Source organism: Bos indicus x Bos taurus, chromosome 15, assembly GCF_003369695.1.
Source record: "Bos indicus x Bos taurus breed Angus x Brahman F1 hybrid chromosome 15, Bos_hybrid_MaternalHap_v2.0, whole genome shotgun sequence".
Taxonomy (NCBI): domain Eukaryota; kingdom Metazoa; phylum Chordata; class Mammalia; order Artiodactyla; family Bovidae; genus Bos; species Bos indicus x Bos taurus.
This window is the reverse complement of record NC_040090.1, coordinates 41,325,630-41,344,872: the sequence shown is the minus strand read 5'-3', so window position 1 is coordinate 41,344,872 and position 19,243 is coordinate 41,325,630. Positions and strand designations below refer to the sequence as shown.

General features: G+C 39.6%; 1 protein-coding gene across 2 annotated transcripts in view; it reads right to left on the bottom strand.

Annotated features, from left to right (window-relative positions):
* Positions 1-19,243, bottom strand: part of SWAP70 (switching B cell complex subunit SWAP70) — a 150,141-nt gene that overhangs the window by 35,152 nt on the left and 95,746 nt on the right. For both annotated transcript variants that reach the window (XM_027563251.1, XM_027563250.1), the window contains 2 exons: positions 18,194-18,334; positions 132-305 (listed from right to left, as the gene is read on the bottom strand). In XM_027563251.1, coding sequence (XP_027419052.1) covers positions 132-305; positions 18,194-18,334 — 315 coding nt within the window. The remainder of the gene's footprint in view (positions 1-131; positions 306-18,193; positions 18,335-19,243) is intronic.

Below are 19,243 nucleotides of genomic sequence, written 5' to 3'. Positions count from 1 at the left end.
TTTTGCCTCTGATCCAAAAAACTAGCACAGGACCTCCTTCCATATCTACACTGAACTAACACAGATACTTCCAAGTTAGATCTATTAGATGCTAAGATAGTCACATAAAACGTCCCAGAGCCACACCTTACCTCTTCTGGCACAATAATTAGTGGGTACTTGTCCTCAGATAAAAAGTTGAAAATAACCCATATTTTAAATGCATCTTCTTCCGTAATGAACAGGGGATTCTTTGTGAGATTTTTTTTGACACAGAGGGTCCAACACATCCTATTGAACTCAATCTTGTCAAAGTTGTCTTGGACCTAAAAAGAAAGGAGGAAAAATTCCAGTGAATCAGTCCAAAATAAGTAGCATGTACACCAAGTAAAACAGAAAGACAAAGCCTACTACAGGCGTCCATTTTAATCAATCCAGCTAACCAACAGCCATTTCCTAAGGAGCTGCTTAGATACCACACTTTCAAAGGTTCAATTAAGAATGTTCTATTGAGCCTGACGCTGAAGTAACACCTGCTCATATGACTCACGTGCCACATGAAATACTAGCTTGTCAAGTAATTTTTTCATGTATAGATATTATCTTCTAAACAGACTACCAATCTTGGTATAGGAGTTGAGAATGTCAGTTATTCAATATGAGCCACATGCGGATATCATTTTTACCTATATGGTCAAAGAAGATACTTTCTCTTGGGAAAAACTATTTAACTGAAATTCTAAAAAGACAGCTCTGCCACTCGGTCATTCAATCATGCGTTCAACATTCCCTCAGGGTCTACTGGTTCGCTTCCCTGGTAGCTCAGATGGTAAGGAATCTGCCTGCAATGAAGGAGACCTGGGTTCGATTTCCAGGTCAGGAAGCTCCCCTGGAAAAGGGAATGGTAACCCACTCCAGTACTCTTGCCTGGAGAATTCCATGGACAGAGGAACCTGGTGGGCTACAGTCCATGGGATCGAAAAGAATCGGACATGACTGAGATGTCTCGGCACACATGCACAAATAAGCCAACTACTAAGCTACATAAGGATATAAAGGAACTATTCTAGTGGTCAAGTGGCGAAGACTCCGTGCTCCCAATGCAGGGGGCCTGGGTTTGATCCCTGGTCAGGGAATTACATCCCACATGTCACAACTAAAGATCCAGCACGGCCAAATAAAGAAACAAACAAACAGTTTTTTAAAAATGAATGATATAAAGATGAAGAATAACTTGGTCCCTGCTCTTAGAACAGTCACAGTTTATTATGAAAAACAGACATGCAAACAGACAAATCTTAACATAACACAGTGTATGATTCAATAGTTTTTACTCATTCAACCGATAAAATGTAGACAGTAGTCATTATCTGCCAGGGCCATCACAGAGATACTGAATATACTGGGTTGGACAAAAAGTTTGTTCGAGTTTTCCCATAAGAGCTTGAAGAAAAACCCTAACGAACTTTTTGGCCAACTCAATACTGCTAGCCCTTGTCTCCAAGGAATGCCAAGACAGTTACAATATAATGTGGTAAGTATTACACAGATGTAAACAGAGGCTTCTGTGGGAACACTGAGGGGCTAACAACCCAATCTTAAGAACTGGGGAAAGGTTTCCAGAAAAGTGATAGAGCTGAGGCCCAAAGAACCATCAAGAGTCAAACAGTTTGAAAACAGGGTAAAGACTGTTACCAGTAGAACAGAACGTGAAAAAGCCCAGAGGTGGAAACAACCATGGTCAGTGTGGAAGAACTGCAGAAGATGAATGTGAATGGGCTACTTGGTACTGCGGGTGGTATAAGTCAGGCTGCTCATAAGTGCAAACCACAGAAACTATCTTGAGTTCCTTTAAACAGATAAGAAAATGTACTGGAAAAGCAATGGGTAACCTCAAAGATCTAACACAAAGGCTAAAAAATCTAGACTCTTGAAACTAAGCCAGTAACAATCCAGGCTAGGCAGTCAGAACTGCAGTTGAAACTGCTCGTGGTACCAGCAGGGGGAGACACCACGGTCAGTATGACGTGAGGCCATCGCTGTTGCCACTGATCCAGTCCTCGAGCCTCCATGTCACTCACTGCAGCTTCAGAGTCACACTGGGTCACATTTCTATGCCCGAGCTGCCAGGAAAGAGGGAAGATGAGTATCTAAACTTCTCAATATGTGAGGTATGAGACAGGTCCTGTCCTCCTTCCATACACAAGAAAGGAATTCAGATACTGGACAGTCAGGAAAAAAAAAACACAAACAAATGCCCACTGTATGCGGCATGGTGAAAGACTAGGCTAGAGAGAGTGAAGACCAGATCACGAAGAGCCGAATATATAGTTCAGGGTAAAGAATTAGGATTTATCTGACTTGGAGGAGTGGGAGGGAGCAACATACACAGCCTGCATTTTAAGGCCAGGGACAGTATGGAGAATGGGAGGAGGCAGAGTGGGTAACAGGACAACACGAGCAAAGCAATTCTGTTTAGAGAGAGAGATGAACAAAGTGTGTATAACATAAGGAAGAAGTTGCTAGTTAGCTGCAGGAAGAAGTTTCTCTTTGTGGTTGGCAAACCAGTTTCCCAAGAGTAAGAAGATATCCTTTGTGCTCTGCCTTCGGCACCCAGTCTTGGTCTGACACAGTTTCCCATGCCCCCAGTATACACAAATGACCCCACGAAGGGAAAGTAACAGTTTCTGCTTCTCTTTTTTCTTTCCTTTTCATTTTTTTTTTTCTTTAACACCATTTATTGAGGACTTAGCATATACTTGGCATTTTATATGCAGTTTCTCATTTAAACTTTGTGTTGGCCCCATAAAGGTTAAATATCCTCATTTTACAGATCAGGAAACATGTTCAGGAAAATTGGGTACCAAGTTTACATGACTAGTAAATATCAAGACTGGAGTTCAAAGCTTACATTCTATCCCTTTTTTCTATGCCCAACGGCTTGTAGAACTCAGCAGACGAAGGACTCTATTTGTATGATGGAAGAGTTCTCTACAGGACTAGTCTCAAAGGCCAGTTTATCAACTCTAAACACCCACAGCCCTAAAAAGCACTAAGTGGAAGACACGCCACCGGGGGAAATGACATATGCATGGAAGCAAAAAGCTCTGCTCCGAGGAACAAGAAGTGATTCTATGTGGATCATGTGGTGAATTAAGACTTCCTGAGAGGGAGTGGCCAGATTTATGGCTAGAAAAGCAAACACAGACAGAAATCACAAAGAGCTTTATAATTTCAATAAATAAATAGCCTTAGGAAACACCCCGTTTTAGAGCAAAGAACAGCCAGGTCACCTACAGGCCAGATCAGTACTTGGCAGAAAAGACGGTATTTGGGGCAGACCTCAAAGCACGGTGAAACAGTACAAGGAACAGTATTGCAAAGGACAGGAAAGGAGACTGCATGAGCAAGGGCTCAGCAGGAGCGCACACCAACCACGTCTGCGGAACAGCCACAGGATGAAGGGGACACAAACAGGGCAGAGAGAAAGTGTTCAAGCATGTGCATCTTCAACCTGCAGTTCTGGTGAGATATTTGTGTCGTCTGAAGACAATCAAAGGAGGAACTGTAACCTAAGAGGAAAGGCAGATTTGTGAATCAACTGCATGCCGACGAGGACTGAAGCCACAACGCTCAATGAGATCACTGAGAGGAAACTCAAAGTGAGAAAAGAGAGGGAATCAAAACAGAACCTCAGAGGATCTGCACATTTACAAAGAGAGAGAAGGATAAGGAATTATGATGACTGGAAGAACAATCAAAGTGACAGGAGAACCACAAAGACAAAAACTGAGTGAGCAAACAAGAAGACGGTCTGACCAACCCAGCAGTCTCCCCTGTTATCCATGAGGGGTAAGTTCCAAGACCTCCAGTGGACATCTGAAACCGCATGTGTTTTTTTCCTATACATACAAGTCTATGATACAGTTTAATTTACAAATTAGGCATAATAGAAGATTAACAACAATAATAATAAAAAGAAAAATCATAAACAACATATTGTAATAAATGTTATATGAATGTGGTCTCTCTCTTTCTCAAAATATCTCCCTGTACAAATGTTAATGCCTTTTCCATCTTTAAGCACTTATCGTGTACTTGGCCATGACTTTTGCAGTTTTGAGATGCAACAGGAAAACTAGCAGTATTTCTTTTTCCTTCTTCACAATTTCACGGATAAAAGATTCATTCTTACCAAACATATTAGCAATGTCAGCAGGTTTTCTTTCCTTATTAAGTAGAGAAGTTTCACCTTTTCTCTTAAAGGAAGCACTTTAAAGCTTCTCTTTGGCCTATCTGACTTGCCAGCATCACCACTCTTGTGCTTGGGGTCCATTTTTAAGTAAATAAGAGTTACTTGGTAATTCTCTGGTTGTTCACTGGTTAGGACTTGGAGCTTTCACTGCTGTGGCTGTGGTTCAATTCCTGGTCATGGAACTAAAATCCTGCAAGTTATGTGACATGGCCAAAAAAAAAAAAAAAAACAGGGGGGGGGGGTTACTTGAACACATTCTCATGTGTTCACTGTAATACCATGACAGTCAATTTGATAACCCAGATGGATATTAACTAACAGGTGGCACATACAGGACAAGGGACGATTCACGCCCTGGGAAGGATGGAGCAAAAAGGTGCGATTTCATCGCACTACTCAGAAGAACACACAATGATTTATGAATTCTTTATTTCTGGAGTTTTCTATTTAATATTTTCAGACCACAGTTGACAACAGGCAACCGAAACCACGGAAAGAGAAACTACAGACAAGGAGGGGCTACTGCAGTGCCAAACGCTACAGAGAACTTAAGAAAGAGTTATTTAAGAAAAGACAGTTGCTGGTTTTGCAACTGACTGGTCACTAGTTAGTTACTTTCAAGACAGCCAAGAAGTCTGTGTATAAAGTCAGACTGCAATAGGATCAGAAACCAAGCAAATTCTCCATAAATTAGCTTTCCCAGGAAATAAATAGTGGCTTTTTGATGCAAGTGCAAGTGCTCACTGTCTTACTTAATTTTAAATAAGTTGCTTGTTTGGCTTATTACTTCTCTATATTCTAATCTGTCAATACTATTCTTTAGTTTAAGAACACTCAAAGGTAAAAGTGTATTAAATGATGGCATTTACACCTTTAAAAAAAAAGGCACAAAATCAGATCATACAGGAAAAGTCCACAACTAACATCATACTTCAAGGTGAAAAACTGCATGCTTTTCCTCTAAGATCAAGAACAAGATAAGGATGCCCACTCTCACCACTTCTGTTCAACATAGTTCTGAAAATCCCAGGCACAGAGATTAGGCAAGAAATGCAAATAAAAGGCATCCAAATTGAAAAGAAAGAAGCAATGACAATCTGAAAAGAAAATTAAAAAAACAATCTGATTTGTAATAGCATCAAAAATACTCGGGAGTAAACTGAACCAAAGAGATAAAAAGACTTGTATACAGAAAATTAGAAAACAGTACTCAAAGAAATTAAAGATGACATAAATAAGTGGAAAGACATCCTATGCTTGTGGCCTGAAAGACTTAACACGATTAAAATGCCCACACTATCCAAAGCATTTACCACAGATTCAATGCAATCTCTGTCAAAATTTCAATGGCTTTTTTTTTTCCTGCAGAAACAAAAAACATTACCCTAAAATTCACAAGGAATCTCAAAGGTCCATGATAGTTCAAACAATCTTGAGAAAAACAAAGGTGGAAGCCTTATACTTCTTGATTTCAAAACCTACTACAAAGATACAGTAATCAAAACAGTACGTACTAGGGAATTCCTTGGCAGTCCAGTGACTAGGACTCCATGCTTCCACTGCAGGGGGCATGGGTTTGATTCCTGGTTGGGGAACTAAGGTCCTGCAAGTCATTCAGCATGACCAAAAAAACAAGAAGAAGAAAGAAAAAAGAAACAGTATGGTACTGGCATAATGACAGACACACAGACTAATAAAACAGAATAGAAAGCCCAGAAATAAACCCTCATTTATACTTAAAGGCCAGTCTCTTCAACAAAAGGTGTTGGAAAATCTCAATGTCCACATGCAACACAATGAAGATGGACCCTTATACCATATTCATAAATTAAGTTCAAAATGGAGTAAAGATCTAAATGTAAGACCAGAAAGTATAAAACTCCTAGAAGAAAATATAGAGGAAAAACTTCATGATACTGGAATGAGCAGTGATTTCTTAGACATGATGCTAAAAAAGCACAGGCAACAAAAGCAAGATTAGACAAAATAACATCAAACTTAAAAGCTCCTGCACATAACAAAAAGAAAAAAACACAACCCATCAACATGGGTGAAACAGTTCTTGCCATCCTAGAACTTACACTCCAGGGGAGTAATAAGATATCAAACTATACAGCAATAACACAACCACCTATATGGTGAAAAGAGTGGCAAAAAAGAAAAGCACAGAATGTCACAAGTGTATATTACAGGAAAGCTGGTTAGGTCTAGAATGGGTGGGGTGCTACCTGGAGAAACCTCCCTGAGGAAGTGACAATCAAGCCGAGACCTCCACATGATGGTGGAGGAAACCTCACAGCAGAGGAAGCAGCCTCTGAAGGCTCTGTGGCAAGAAGGGGCTTAGCAATCTGAGGAAGGCCAAGGTGGCTGCCCTGAAGTGAGCAAGAAGGAGGGGAGAGAAGGCTAGAGAGGCTGCAGAAGCCAAACTGAACATGGCCCTGTGTGTCATGATAAAGATGCCGGACTTACCGAAAAACAACACAAGCCACTGAAGGGTATGCACTCAATATCCAATGTTACCTCAATTGAAATAAATCCATAAATTGAAATGGTCTCTAGGCCCATTCAAACTATAAAAGGTCTAAAAATCTATGATTCCATACTCTATCTCATCTACAAGAACAAACTGGCTCCAAAATTCTAGTTTGTATCACATATATTAAATCAATAGTCTCACATTTAATAATAATTGCTGCTAGTGGTTTCAAGGTGTCCAAACCGAAGATAATTTCCAAGAAAGAAATATGTAGAGTGGTTCTTATTTTTACATAAAATTTTTACTTTACATCAAGATTCATACATATGAAGAATAAGATACCACCTCAATTCTGATTCAAAGTATTAAAAGTATTTACAAAACTAAACTCACATGTTCTCTAAACTAGAAACTTCATACAAACCCAGCTCAAGACTAAAGTTCTTGTGGAACAGAAACAGTTCTCAAAAGACAGGGAAATTGGTCAATTTAGTGCTTTAGAAACAGCAGAAATTTTTCTCAGAAAGCATTCATACTCTTTGATCAATAATTCTATTTAATTACTTGTTGTTCAATCAATACTTGTTCAATCAATACTTGTTGATTATCCTAACAAGAGATCCAAAATCAGATAAAGATTCACCTAGGATAGTCACTATTATTTAAAAGAGTGGGGAAAAAAATAAAAAGTCCACCAAAAAAAGGCATGGTTGTAAAGTACAAAACTATTACACAATCACTGAATACCACTTAGTACTTGGGTGACCTTGAGCAAGCATTTAACCCAAGGCCCATCTCCTCATCTTTAAAACGGTGGTAATGATGGTACTTAACCTACAGAGTTGACATAAAGACTTTATTAGAACACCTGTTTAAAACATTTAGTATCTGAAACACAATAGACTCTAAATAAATAGTAGCATCTTTATACTCAAGGTTTTTTTAAAAAATTCAATGACATGGGACAGGCAATATTAATGCTAAGTGTTCAATACGATCCCTTGAAAAACAATATATAAAAACACTTTAAAAAATAAAGACTTGGAAAAATAAATAAATAAATAAAGACTTGGGAATTCCTTGGCAGTCCACACTTTAACTGCTGAGCATGCGTGTGCAATCTCTGGTTGGAGAACTGTGATCCCACAAGCCAGACAGTGTGGCCACAAAAATAAAATAAAAATAAAAACTCAAAACAAACATATCAGAATGCTAACAGTGACTGCCTCTGTATGTTAAACTATGGATGATACATATTTTCTTAATAAGTTTTTTTCTTAATTTCAATAATACCCTTTTATTACCATTACAATAAAAAACAAATTTTAAAAACAGAATTTTATATTAATTATCAGTGAGATGCAAATCAAAACACAGTAAGCTATGTACTTCATATCCACTGGAATGGCTATAATAAAAACAAAATGCTGATGAGGATATGAAGACACTGGACCCCTCAGCCGCTGCTGGCAGAAAGTGAAATGCATAGCTGCACTGGAAAACAACTTGACAGTTCCTCAAAAGGTTAAACACAGAGCTGCCACATAACCCAAATTTCATTCCTAGGTATACGACCAAGAACTGAAAACACACCTCCGCACAAAAATTGAACATGCATGCTCACAGCAGTAAATTCATAACCGAAAGTGGGAAGAAAACAAAACATCCGTCATCCAATGAATGTGCCAACAAAATATGGTATATCCATAGTGGAATATGTTTCGGACATGAAATGAAGTAGTTATGTGCTACCACATGGATGAGCTGTGAAACCCTGACGCTAAATGAAAGAAGACAGTCGCAAAGGTCATATGATCCCAGTCACACGCATGAGTCCAGACAGAGGTAAATCCACAGAGGTAAGAGTAAATCCATACAGGTGAGAAGCAGACTAGCGGATGCCTACAGCTGAGGGGGAGGACAGTAAGTGCTAACGGATACAGTTTCTACCACCAAATTGTACACTTTAAATATACCTGTATGGTATGTGAATTATATCTCACTAAAGTTGCTATCTTAAAAAGGAGTACTTCTGGGAATACCCTGGCACTCCAGTGGTCAGGACTCTGTGCTTCTGCAGGTGGCACAGGTCTGATCCCTGGTTGAGGAACTAAGATCCCACATGCCCCACACTGCAGGCATAAATAAGCAAGGTGACTCTCCCTCTTGATTACTGTAGAAAAGAACTGACACTTTAAAAAACATAAGATTTCTGTAGACTACATCAGTTTTATATTGTTGGCCATGGTGTTCAATGACATAAAGTCATTCATACTTCTCAGCATGGAACCTCTTCAATCACTCAGAAGTTTTTAGTCCTGTATTACTTTGCAAACATGATGAAAGAGTCCAACTTGGCCATTGTTCTAAATTAATACTATGTAACTTTCAAGCAACAGTGAAAGAAAAAACAACACAGGCTAAAGGATAAGAAGAAAGAATCATATAAAAGCCTGGTTTGGGGAATTTAAGAGCAGCACCCTTCCTATCAGGCTTCCCAGTGACACTAATGGCAAAGAACCCACCTGCCAACGCAGGAGACGTAAGAGAGGCAGGTTCTGTCCCTGGGTCAGGAAGATCCCCTGGAGGAGGGCATGGCAATCCACTCCAGTATGTTTGCCTGGAGAACCCCACTGACAGGGGAGCCTGGCGGAATCGGTCCATAGGGTTGCAAAGAGTCGGACACAACTGAAGCAGCTCAGCACACACGCACGCACCCTTTCCTATTACATGATACTTGTTAGGTATACATTGGACAACATTTTGAGTGCTGAAGGTAAGAGAAATTTGAAAACTCATTTTATGGTAGAACTATAACTAAGGGACAGTAAGCATTTGGGAAGAAAGTATAACGTCCAGCCTAAGAAAACAGAATGCAGACTGCTAGAGAGAAGAAACATTATACTGAACAAAAATGGCTCTCTTTGTGTATTTTTCTTTTGCATGTGTGTGTGTTCCCAAAACAAAATTAAAACAAAAACAACAACAAAAAAAGGACTACATTAGAAAGCAATAAATTCCCCAATTAGGACTTGGCTTATTGACAAAGGATTACTGGTTTTTAGTCAAATAGCCCAGACCAACCTTTAACGTGTAGAATCAGGGAAAAGAACTGACAATGATTTGGACGAAGAAGCCAACTAGGCTATTAAAGCTCATGAAAGGTTTAGATTGCCTCATAACACGCTGAGGCAGAACTAGTTTGTTTTTTTTTTTAATTAATTACGTTGTGCTGGATTTTGTTGCTGCACACAGGCTTTCTCCAGTTGCAGCCAGTGGGAGCTACTCTTCATGGTGGAGCATGGGCTTCTCACTGCAGAGCACAGGCCCAGTGGTGAGTGGGCTTCACCAGTTGCGGTACACAGGCTTAGCTGCCCCTCAGTATGTGGGATCTTCCCAGACCACAAATTGAACCCATGTCCCCTGCACTGGCAGGCAGATTCTTATCCACTGTACTACCAGCGAAGTCTCAGAACTAGTTTCCAGTGTAGTCTACTGGGGCTCAAAATTTTAAAAGTAACAATATACCACTTTCTTCAATTATTCATTGTCAGAAAATCCAGGCACAGTGTTTTTTTGTCCCAAAAAGGTGGGGAGGAGCTCACAAACATTCAAAAATTCTTCCTGGATGTTTACAGAATCCTATTCTTTACTTATAAAAAAAAAAAAAAGGAATTCAACAAACAAGAAAAAAGTTAACAATCAGCAGAAGCAAAATATTCAATACATGGACACACAAAATCATCATCTGAAGTCTCAGGAAAGCTGAAAATAAATTCTATCAATGTGAAAAACAACATGAATTATTCCCTCTGAAGAAGCAAATACAGAAACCAAAAGGAAAAATTATTTTTTGCAAAGCAAGTTTCATTATAATTTATCTCTTGGTCTCAACCCCTTCTGAGTAACTCTCTTAGGCGAAGGCAGAAAAACCTCTCAAATAATTGGGGTGGGGGGTGGGCAGGGGAGAAATGACCAAACTGAACACTAAGGAACACCAGATACTGAAGAAGAAGAAAAATTACATTAAAACAGTTGAGAAAGAACCTAAGGGTTCTGACGCTGGATGAAAGAGTTTGAGATGATGAGAACAGTTTTTAAACCACTTTCCCCTAGCCCCTACTATACACCCAGTAACTAGAAAAGTATTAATTCTGCAAAGTAGTAATTAATCCCTCAATAGTACAGGTAAAAGTACTCTGGTCTAGAAGTGAAATAGCTTAAGTTCAAAACCTATCTACCCCTTATTAGCTATGTTCTCTATTTCCTCCTGAGTTAAATGGGGATAAGAATTCCAGTTATGCATCATAGGATTAGCATGAAGATCAAATCAGACCGTGTGTGTGTGTGTGTGTATGTATAAAAGCACATATTGCAAATGTTTAATCATCATTTCATATATTCATTACATAACTGATGACAATCTTTAAGTTTTCTGTTAACACTCTTCAGTCACTACTGGCGTTTTTTTTCAACCAAGTTTCAAAACAAGGCACCAATCCGCTCAATTTAAACCCACACCATGGAAACCTCGGCTGCTTTATTTGGACTGAAAGCCTGGCAAAATTCCACTCCAGGTGGCTAAGCAATAATAAACAAGGGCTCACTGTTTCATCACATCCTCACTTGCTCTGTGAATAAGATTTTCCCCAAATGTAGTGGCTAATTTTGGACTTCTTAAATAGTGCTATAGTCGCTCAGTTCAGTTCAGTTCAGTCTCTCAGTTGTGTCTGACTCTTTGCAACCCCATGGACTATAACACACCAAGCCTCCTTATCTATCACCAACTCCCAAAGCCTGCTCAAACTCATGCCCATTGAGTTGGTGATGCCATCCAATCATCTCATCCTCCGTCGTCCCATTCTCCTCCCTTCAGTCTTTCCCAGAATCAGGGTCCCTTCCAATGAGTCAGCTCTTTGCATCAGGTGGCCAAAGTACTGAAGTTTCAGCTTCAGCATCTGTCCTTCCAATGAGTATTCAGGACTGATTTCCTTTATGATAAACTGGTTTGATCTCCATGCTGTCCAAGGGACTCCCAAGAGTCTTCTCCAACAGTTCAAAAGCATCAATTGTTCCACACAGCTTTCTTTATGGTCCAACTCTCACATCCATACATGACTACGGGAAAAACCACAACTTTGACGATACAGACCTTTGTCAGTAATAAAAGAATGTCTCTGCTTTTTAATATGTTATCCCAAAGAAAGGCAATGCCAAAGAATGCTCAAACTACTGCACAATTGCACTCATCTCACATGCTAGTAAAGTAATGCTTAAAATTCTCCAAGCCAGGCTTCAGCAATACGTGAACCGTGAACTTTCTGATGTTCAAGCTGGTTTTAGAAAAGGCAGAGGAACCAGAGATCAAATTGCCAACATCTGCTGGATCATCAAAAAAAGAGAGTTCCAGAAAAACATCTATTTCTGCTTTATTGACTATGCCAAAGCCTTTGACTGTGTGCATCACAATAAACTGTGGAAAATTCTGAAAGAGATGGGAATACCAGACCACCTGACCTGCCTCTTGAGAAATCTGTATGCAAGTCAGGAAGCAACAGTTAGAACTGGACATGGAACACCAGACTGGTTCCAAATAGGAAAAGGAGTACATCAAGGCTGTATATTATCACCCTGCTTATTTAACTGATATGCAGAGTACATCATGAGAAACGCTGGACTGGAAGAAACACAAGCTGGAATCAAGATTGCCGGGAGAAATATCAATAACCTCAGATATGCAGATGACACCATCCTTATGGCAGAAAGTGAAGAGGAACTCAAAAGCCTCTTGATGAAGGTGAAAGTGGAGAATGAAAAAGTTGGCTTAAAGCTCAACATTCAGAAAACGAAGATCATGGCATCCAGTCCCATCACTTCATGGGAAATAGATGGGGAAACAGTGGAAAGAGTGTCAGACTTTATTTTTCTGGGCTCCAACATCACTGCAGATGGTGACTGCAGCCATGAAATTAAAAGATGCTTACTCCTTGGAAGGAAAGTTATGACCAACCTAGATAGCATATTCAAAAGCAGAGACATTACTTTGCCAAAAAAGGTTGGGCTAGTCAAGGCTATGGTTTTTCCTGTGGTCATGTATGGATGTGAGTTGGACTGTGAAGAAGGCTGAGTGCCGAAGAATTGATGCTTTTGAACTGTGGTGTTGGAGAAGACTCTTGAGAGTCCCTTGGACTTCAAGGAGATCCAACCAGTCCATTCTAAAGGAGATCAGCCCTGGGATTTCTTTGGAGGGGGTGATGCTAGAGCTGAAACTCCAGTGCTTTGGCCACCTCATGCGAAGAGTTGACTCACTGGAAAAGACTCTGATGCTGGGAGGGATTGGGGGCAGGAGGAGAAGGGGACGACAGAGGATGAGATGGCTGGATAGCATCACTGACTCGATGGACGTGAGTCTGGGTGAACACCAGGAGTTGGTGATGGACAGGGAGGCCTGGCGTGCTGCGATTCACGGGGTCGCGAAGAGTCGGACACAACTGAGCGACTGAACTGAACTGAACTGAGGTCTGTCATATAGTTTCTCCCCCAGTTACAAAACTTTTAAATACCTGAATACTAAAACAAAGAACATTTTAAAACTTTAAAGCTCAGGATGTTTAAAGAAAGTTACATCAAGGAGAACAAAATGTGGTATCAGGGTACAGCACCTCAAGATATTCAACCATGTCTCTCTACCCAGTCTTCCAGCCCACACAAATTCTAGCACTTAAAAACCGCAATTTCCAGGTTTCTGAGACTTTCCCGGTATGTTCCATATATTTTAATAACAGACATAATTCTGCTTTTTTTTTTTTAATTTTTAAGCTCAAACACATGCACACAGCAGGTCATCAAACATTTGCCGAATATAAGACATATTTACTGTGTGAACTGTTTCTGGGTTTTTTTTTTAATTTTTTATTTTATTTTATTTTTTAACTTTACAATATTGTATTGGTTTTGCCATATATCAAAATGAATCCGCCACAGGTATACATGTGTTCCCCATCCTGAACCCTCCTCCCTCTTCCCTCCCCATACCATCCCTCTGGGTCGTCCCAGTGCACCAGCCCCAAGCGTCCAGTATTGTGCATCGAACCTGGACTGGCGACTCCTTTCATATATGATATTTTACATGTTTCAATGCCATTTTCCCAAATCATCCCACCCTCTCCCTCTCCCACAGAGTCCAAAAGGCTGTTCTATACATCAGTGTCTCTTTTGCTGTCTCGTACACAGGGTTACTGTTACCATCTTTCTAAATTCCATATATATGTGTTAGTATACTGTATTGGTGTTCTTCTTTTTAGCTTACTTCACTCTGTATAATAGGCTCCAGTTTCATCCACCTCACTAGAACTGATTCAAATGTATTCTTTTTAATGGCTGAGTAATACTCCATTGTGTATATGTACCACAGCTTTCTTATCCATTCATCTGCTGATGGACATCTAGGTTGCTTCCATGTCCTGGCTATTATAAACAGTGCTGCGATGAACATTGGAGTACACGTGTCTCTTTCAATTCTGCTTTCCTCAGTGTGTATGCCCAGCAGTGGGACTGCTGGATCATAAGGCAGTTCCATTCCCAGTTGTTTAAGGAATCTCCACATTGTTCTCCATAGTGGCTATACTAGTTTGCATTCCCACCAACAGTGTAAGAGGATTCCCTTTTCTCCACACCCTCTCCAGCATTTACTGCTTGTAGACTTTTGGATCGCAGCCATTCTGACTGGCGTGAAATGGTACCTCTCTGTTTCTGGTTTTGATTTTGGTTTAAATAAACTGAAATTTTTTAAAAAGTAAAAATACAATGAGGTTGTAGTATGTTTTAAACACATGTTTATAAAAAGAGGGAAGACAACAAGTTTTTGTCTATTTCTTTAAAGTCCACAATGCCAGAGTGCTAACATATATACTTTAGGTGAAAAAATTAGGGATCTAGGCATTGTTTGTCCTAGAGGCACAGAGAAAGGGGGTCCTTTGGGTTTGACGGTCCACTGCAGACTGTCTTGCTTCTAGTTCATACAGCCTGCTGCTGCTGCTGCTAAGTCGCTTCAGTCGTGTCCGACTGTGACCCCACCAGGCTCCGCCGTCCTTGGGATTCTCCAGGTAAGAACAATGGAGTGGGTTGCCATTTCCTTCTCCAATGCATGAAAGTGAAAAGTGAAAGTGAAGTTGCTCAGTCGTGTCGGACTCTTCGAGACCCCATGGACTGCAGCCCACCAGGCTCCTCCGTCCGTGGGATTCTCCAGGCAAGAGTACTGGAGCCTACACGTGATTAAAATAGGTACTGATCGAAAAGGAGGGGAATACGCCTAATCTGACCCCTTATGTGGGATCTGGGCAGGCTTCATTTGCTAACCACTTATCCTGTTGTTGTTGCTGTTCAGGTGCTGAGTCATGTCCAACTCTCTGCAACCCCAGGGACTGCAGCACGCCAGGTTTCCCTGTCCTTCACCATCTCCTGGAGTTTGCGCAAATTCATGTCCACTGAGTCGGTGATACTATCTAACCATCTCATCCTCTGCCACCCTCTTCTCCTTTCGCCTTCAATCTTCCCCAACATCAGGGTCCCTTCCCATGAGTTGGCTCTTCACACCAGGCAGCCAAAGTATTGGAACATCAGCCTTTCCAGTGAATATTCAGGGTTGATTTCACTAAGGACTGGTTTGACCTCCGTGATGTCCAAGGGATTCTCAAGAGTCTCCTTCAACACCGCAATTCCAAAGCATCAATTCTTTGGCGCTTGGCCTTCTTTATGGTCCAACTCTCACATCCATACATGACTACTGGAAAAACCATAGCTTTGACTAGACGGACCTTTGTATGAAAAGTGATGTCTTTGCTTTTTAATATGCTATCTAGATTTGTCACAGCTGTTCTTTCAAGGAGCAAGCTTCTTTTAATTTCAGGGCTACAGTCACCATCAACAGTGATTTTAGAGCCCAAGAATCTAGAATCTGTCACTGCTTCCACTTTTTCCTCATCTATTTGCCAGGAAGTGATGGGACCGGATGCCCTGATCTTAGTTTTTTGAATGTTGAGTTTTAATCTAGCTTTTTCATTCTCCTCTTTCACCCTCATCAACAGGCTCTCTTGTCTTAGGGGCTGTTAATGGAATATAAACGTTCTCACCACTGCAGTTGTATTCAAAACCTCTTGACTTTTATTTAAATTAACGCAGAAATATCAAATGGTAAACTCAGGATTCTGAAGTTGTTTTAACTAACCATGGCTAAGACAATTTAAGAGAAAGACAAATACTATATGTTCTCAGTTTTATGTAGAATATTTAAAACAATGAACTTAAGGAAATAAGAGAATAGGATGGCAGTGGTCAGGGGCTGGAGAGAGGGAGTGGGAACGGGGAGATGCTGATCAAAGTGTACAAACTTCCAGCCATAAGGTGAAAAAGATCTGGGATCTACTGCACAGCATTGTGTCAATAACTAACAATACTGAAATATATAGAAACAATTATACAGTTTATATATAATTTGTTTAAAATTTTATCATGATATAATTCACATACCAAAAAATTCACTCTTGAAGTGTACATTTTAGTAGTAGTCAGTATATTCACAGGTTTTACAATCATCATCACTATCTAACTCGAGAACATTTTTATCACCCCAAGAAGAAACTTCAAACCCATCAGCAGTCACTCAGCATTCCCGCTTCCCTCCACCTCTGGCAACCACTAATCTATTTTGTATCTTCATGTGTTTGCCTATTTTGGACATTTCATATAAACTGGATCATACAATAGGCGGTTTTTGCAAGTTTAAGTCTTACATTTCATTTTGGTGTGGTTTTTCCCTCTGCAGTTTCTTTTCTAAGAAAAGCATGACCAAGGCAATGTTTTATATTTATATAAACATACGCACACATACAAATAAAGAGCATAAATTGTATTGTTGAGGCTTATATAATAGATATAGGTACAAAGAACACTACCTAAATGAACAGACTATAGTTTTGACAGTCTTTGCTGCAAAATTTCTAAAAAAATAAAATGTGATTTAAAAAAAAATGCTGACCAACATTTTGGCATTTTCCAAACCAATAACTTAAATTATTATTATACATTTTAGTTATTGTACTTTGGTATTATAAAAAGATACTAAATTATAAAAAGAATTTATACATATAAATAGCTATAAAAATTTTTTAAATCATAGGAAAAAATATGTCAGTAGTTATGGTATTTAGGTGATTGGAAAGTAGGCTTTATAATGTATTTTATTTTTAATTTAAAGGTATTATCACCGTCACTTTTTGAAAGACATTTTTAACATATACCCCCAAAATTCATGCTATATATTATAAATAAGCAAAAGTAGGAGCTCCCAACCCTTAATGTGCATATATGATTACTTTTCATATCTAAACTAAATGTACATAATATGGAAAGATGACAGTAATATATTGCTTAGTTAAAAAAACAAACTGAACTTTATGTAGCACGATCCTATTGGGACAGAAATAAAACACTATGTACTGTATAGGTGTGTGTTTGCATGCATATAAAAGGGTCAGCAAATAATTAAAAGTGGTTACTCCTAAAGACTCAGACTAAAAAGGGAGTTCACTTTTTATCTCATATATTTTTACTAAGTGCCTATTTAACAATAAGCCAATTTATGTAATTTTTTAAGACTTTACTTAATTAGTTTTTTTGGCTGCATCTTGCAGTATATTAGTTCCCCAACTAGGGATTGAACACAGGCCACAGCAAGTGAAACCATAGAGTCCTAACCACTGGACTGCCAGGGAATTCCTATCTTTCATAACTTTTAAATCACAAATGTTTTTAATTAAATGTGCCATTAATTTAGATGATTTTCTTCAAAAAAAAATGAACATTATATCTAACAATTTAATGTGTCATTTTTAATTATCCAAACCAAAGGAGACCTCAAATGAGGCAGAAAATACCAGTAGGTTATATTTGGCTTCCAAACACCTAATAGTTTATAGCATCCTTAGTTAAAACATAATAGAGGAAACATCCACGTGGTACCCAGAAAAGTCCAGGATGAAAACTTTGCTGTATAGTATCTATAAAGTATAGATATTTTACCACATCATATCCATGCTTTAATAATTCTGGTACATGTGGAACCAGAATTCAAAACAAAAAATCATATATCAAATCCATGCTTTAACAATTCTGGTACATGTGGAACCAGAATCTACAAAGGAAAAAGAAAAGCTCCCAAAGAGAAGACAGGTGCAGATTAACACAAAATACAGTTCTTAATTTCAAAAAAAGAGCCAGTTGTAAAAGTATCAAACCAAGGTTTAGAAGACACTGGAGAAGAGAGAGAAAGAGGAAGCACTGTCAGTCTCTTCTTTCATTCTGATTTATCTCGAGATGCTTCACAACTAAACTCCTTAGGGAACTCACCAACAAAGATGTGTGGGGCCCACTTGTAATGTGTAACTTGAACACCCGCTATAAGCAGGAAGAGGTTAGAATCATACCTTTTCCAAAATGAACTTGTTTAAATAAGGCATGTAGCCCTGATTGGAGACAGGTCCCTCGTCATCATCCCTGAAGTGCTCTTCAAGGGCAACGGGGTCATGTGGAACCTTCAGCACCGTGCACAGGTTATGGGAGAGGACCTATAAGGGAGAAAGAGCAGTTTAGAGGCATCCACTAAGCAGCACGTGGCACCTTCACGTTTGGAACACAAACGGCTGCCCCTACCCTGGGGAGAGAAAGATGAAAAATAAACTGCCAGCTGCCAGGTTCCCCACTTGTTATCGACAGGGTCTCATTCCCTCTCCAGTTTTGGTTCACTTCAAACAAGTCTCTTCTACTTGCCTACAATGAGCCAGGCCCCATGAAAGATCTGTAGTACTCCTTGTGTGTGTGTTAGTTAGACTTGTGTCTGGCTCTGCGACCCCACGAACTACAGCCTGCCAGACTTCTCTGTCCATGGAATTCTCCAGGCAAGGATATTGGAGTGGACTGCCATTCCCTTCTGCACATACTCCTTGTAGGCTTTTATAAATTGGCCCACATTAGAAAGAAAAAGGGGGGAAAGAGCAAGAGAATGTGTTCAGAATTGAACATCTCCCCAAGCAGAGCTGCTGCTGCTGCTAAGTCACTTCAGTCGTGTCCGACTCTGTGTGACCCCAGACGGCAGCCACCTGGCTCCCCCATCCCTGGGATTCTCCAGGCAGGAACAGTGTCTGTCAATCAAAGCTGTGAAAGAAACCGCAAGGTACTGAAGAGCTGCGGCTGGGGGCTCTGGATAAGGTGGCCAAGCCAGGCTGGCCACAACCTCGCTCCGCTTCACTTCTCTCTTTTGTTCAACAGAAAGGGCCAGGTTAATGTACGAATATATCAAATATTGATTAGTAATCTCTAGTCGTCCAACCATCTCTATAACTCCATGATGCTAGGTTAAGTTTTCAGGATGAGTATAAAAGGGTATAAAATGAGTATAAAAGAGTATAAAATGAGGGTATAAAATGAGTATAAAAGTATAAAAGAGAAAGAAATCAATTGCCTGGTTTAAAAATATA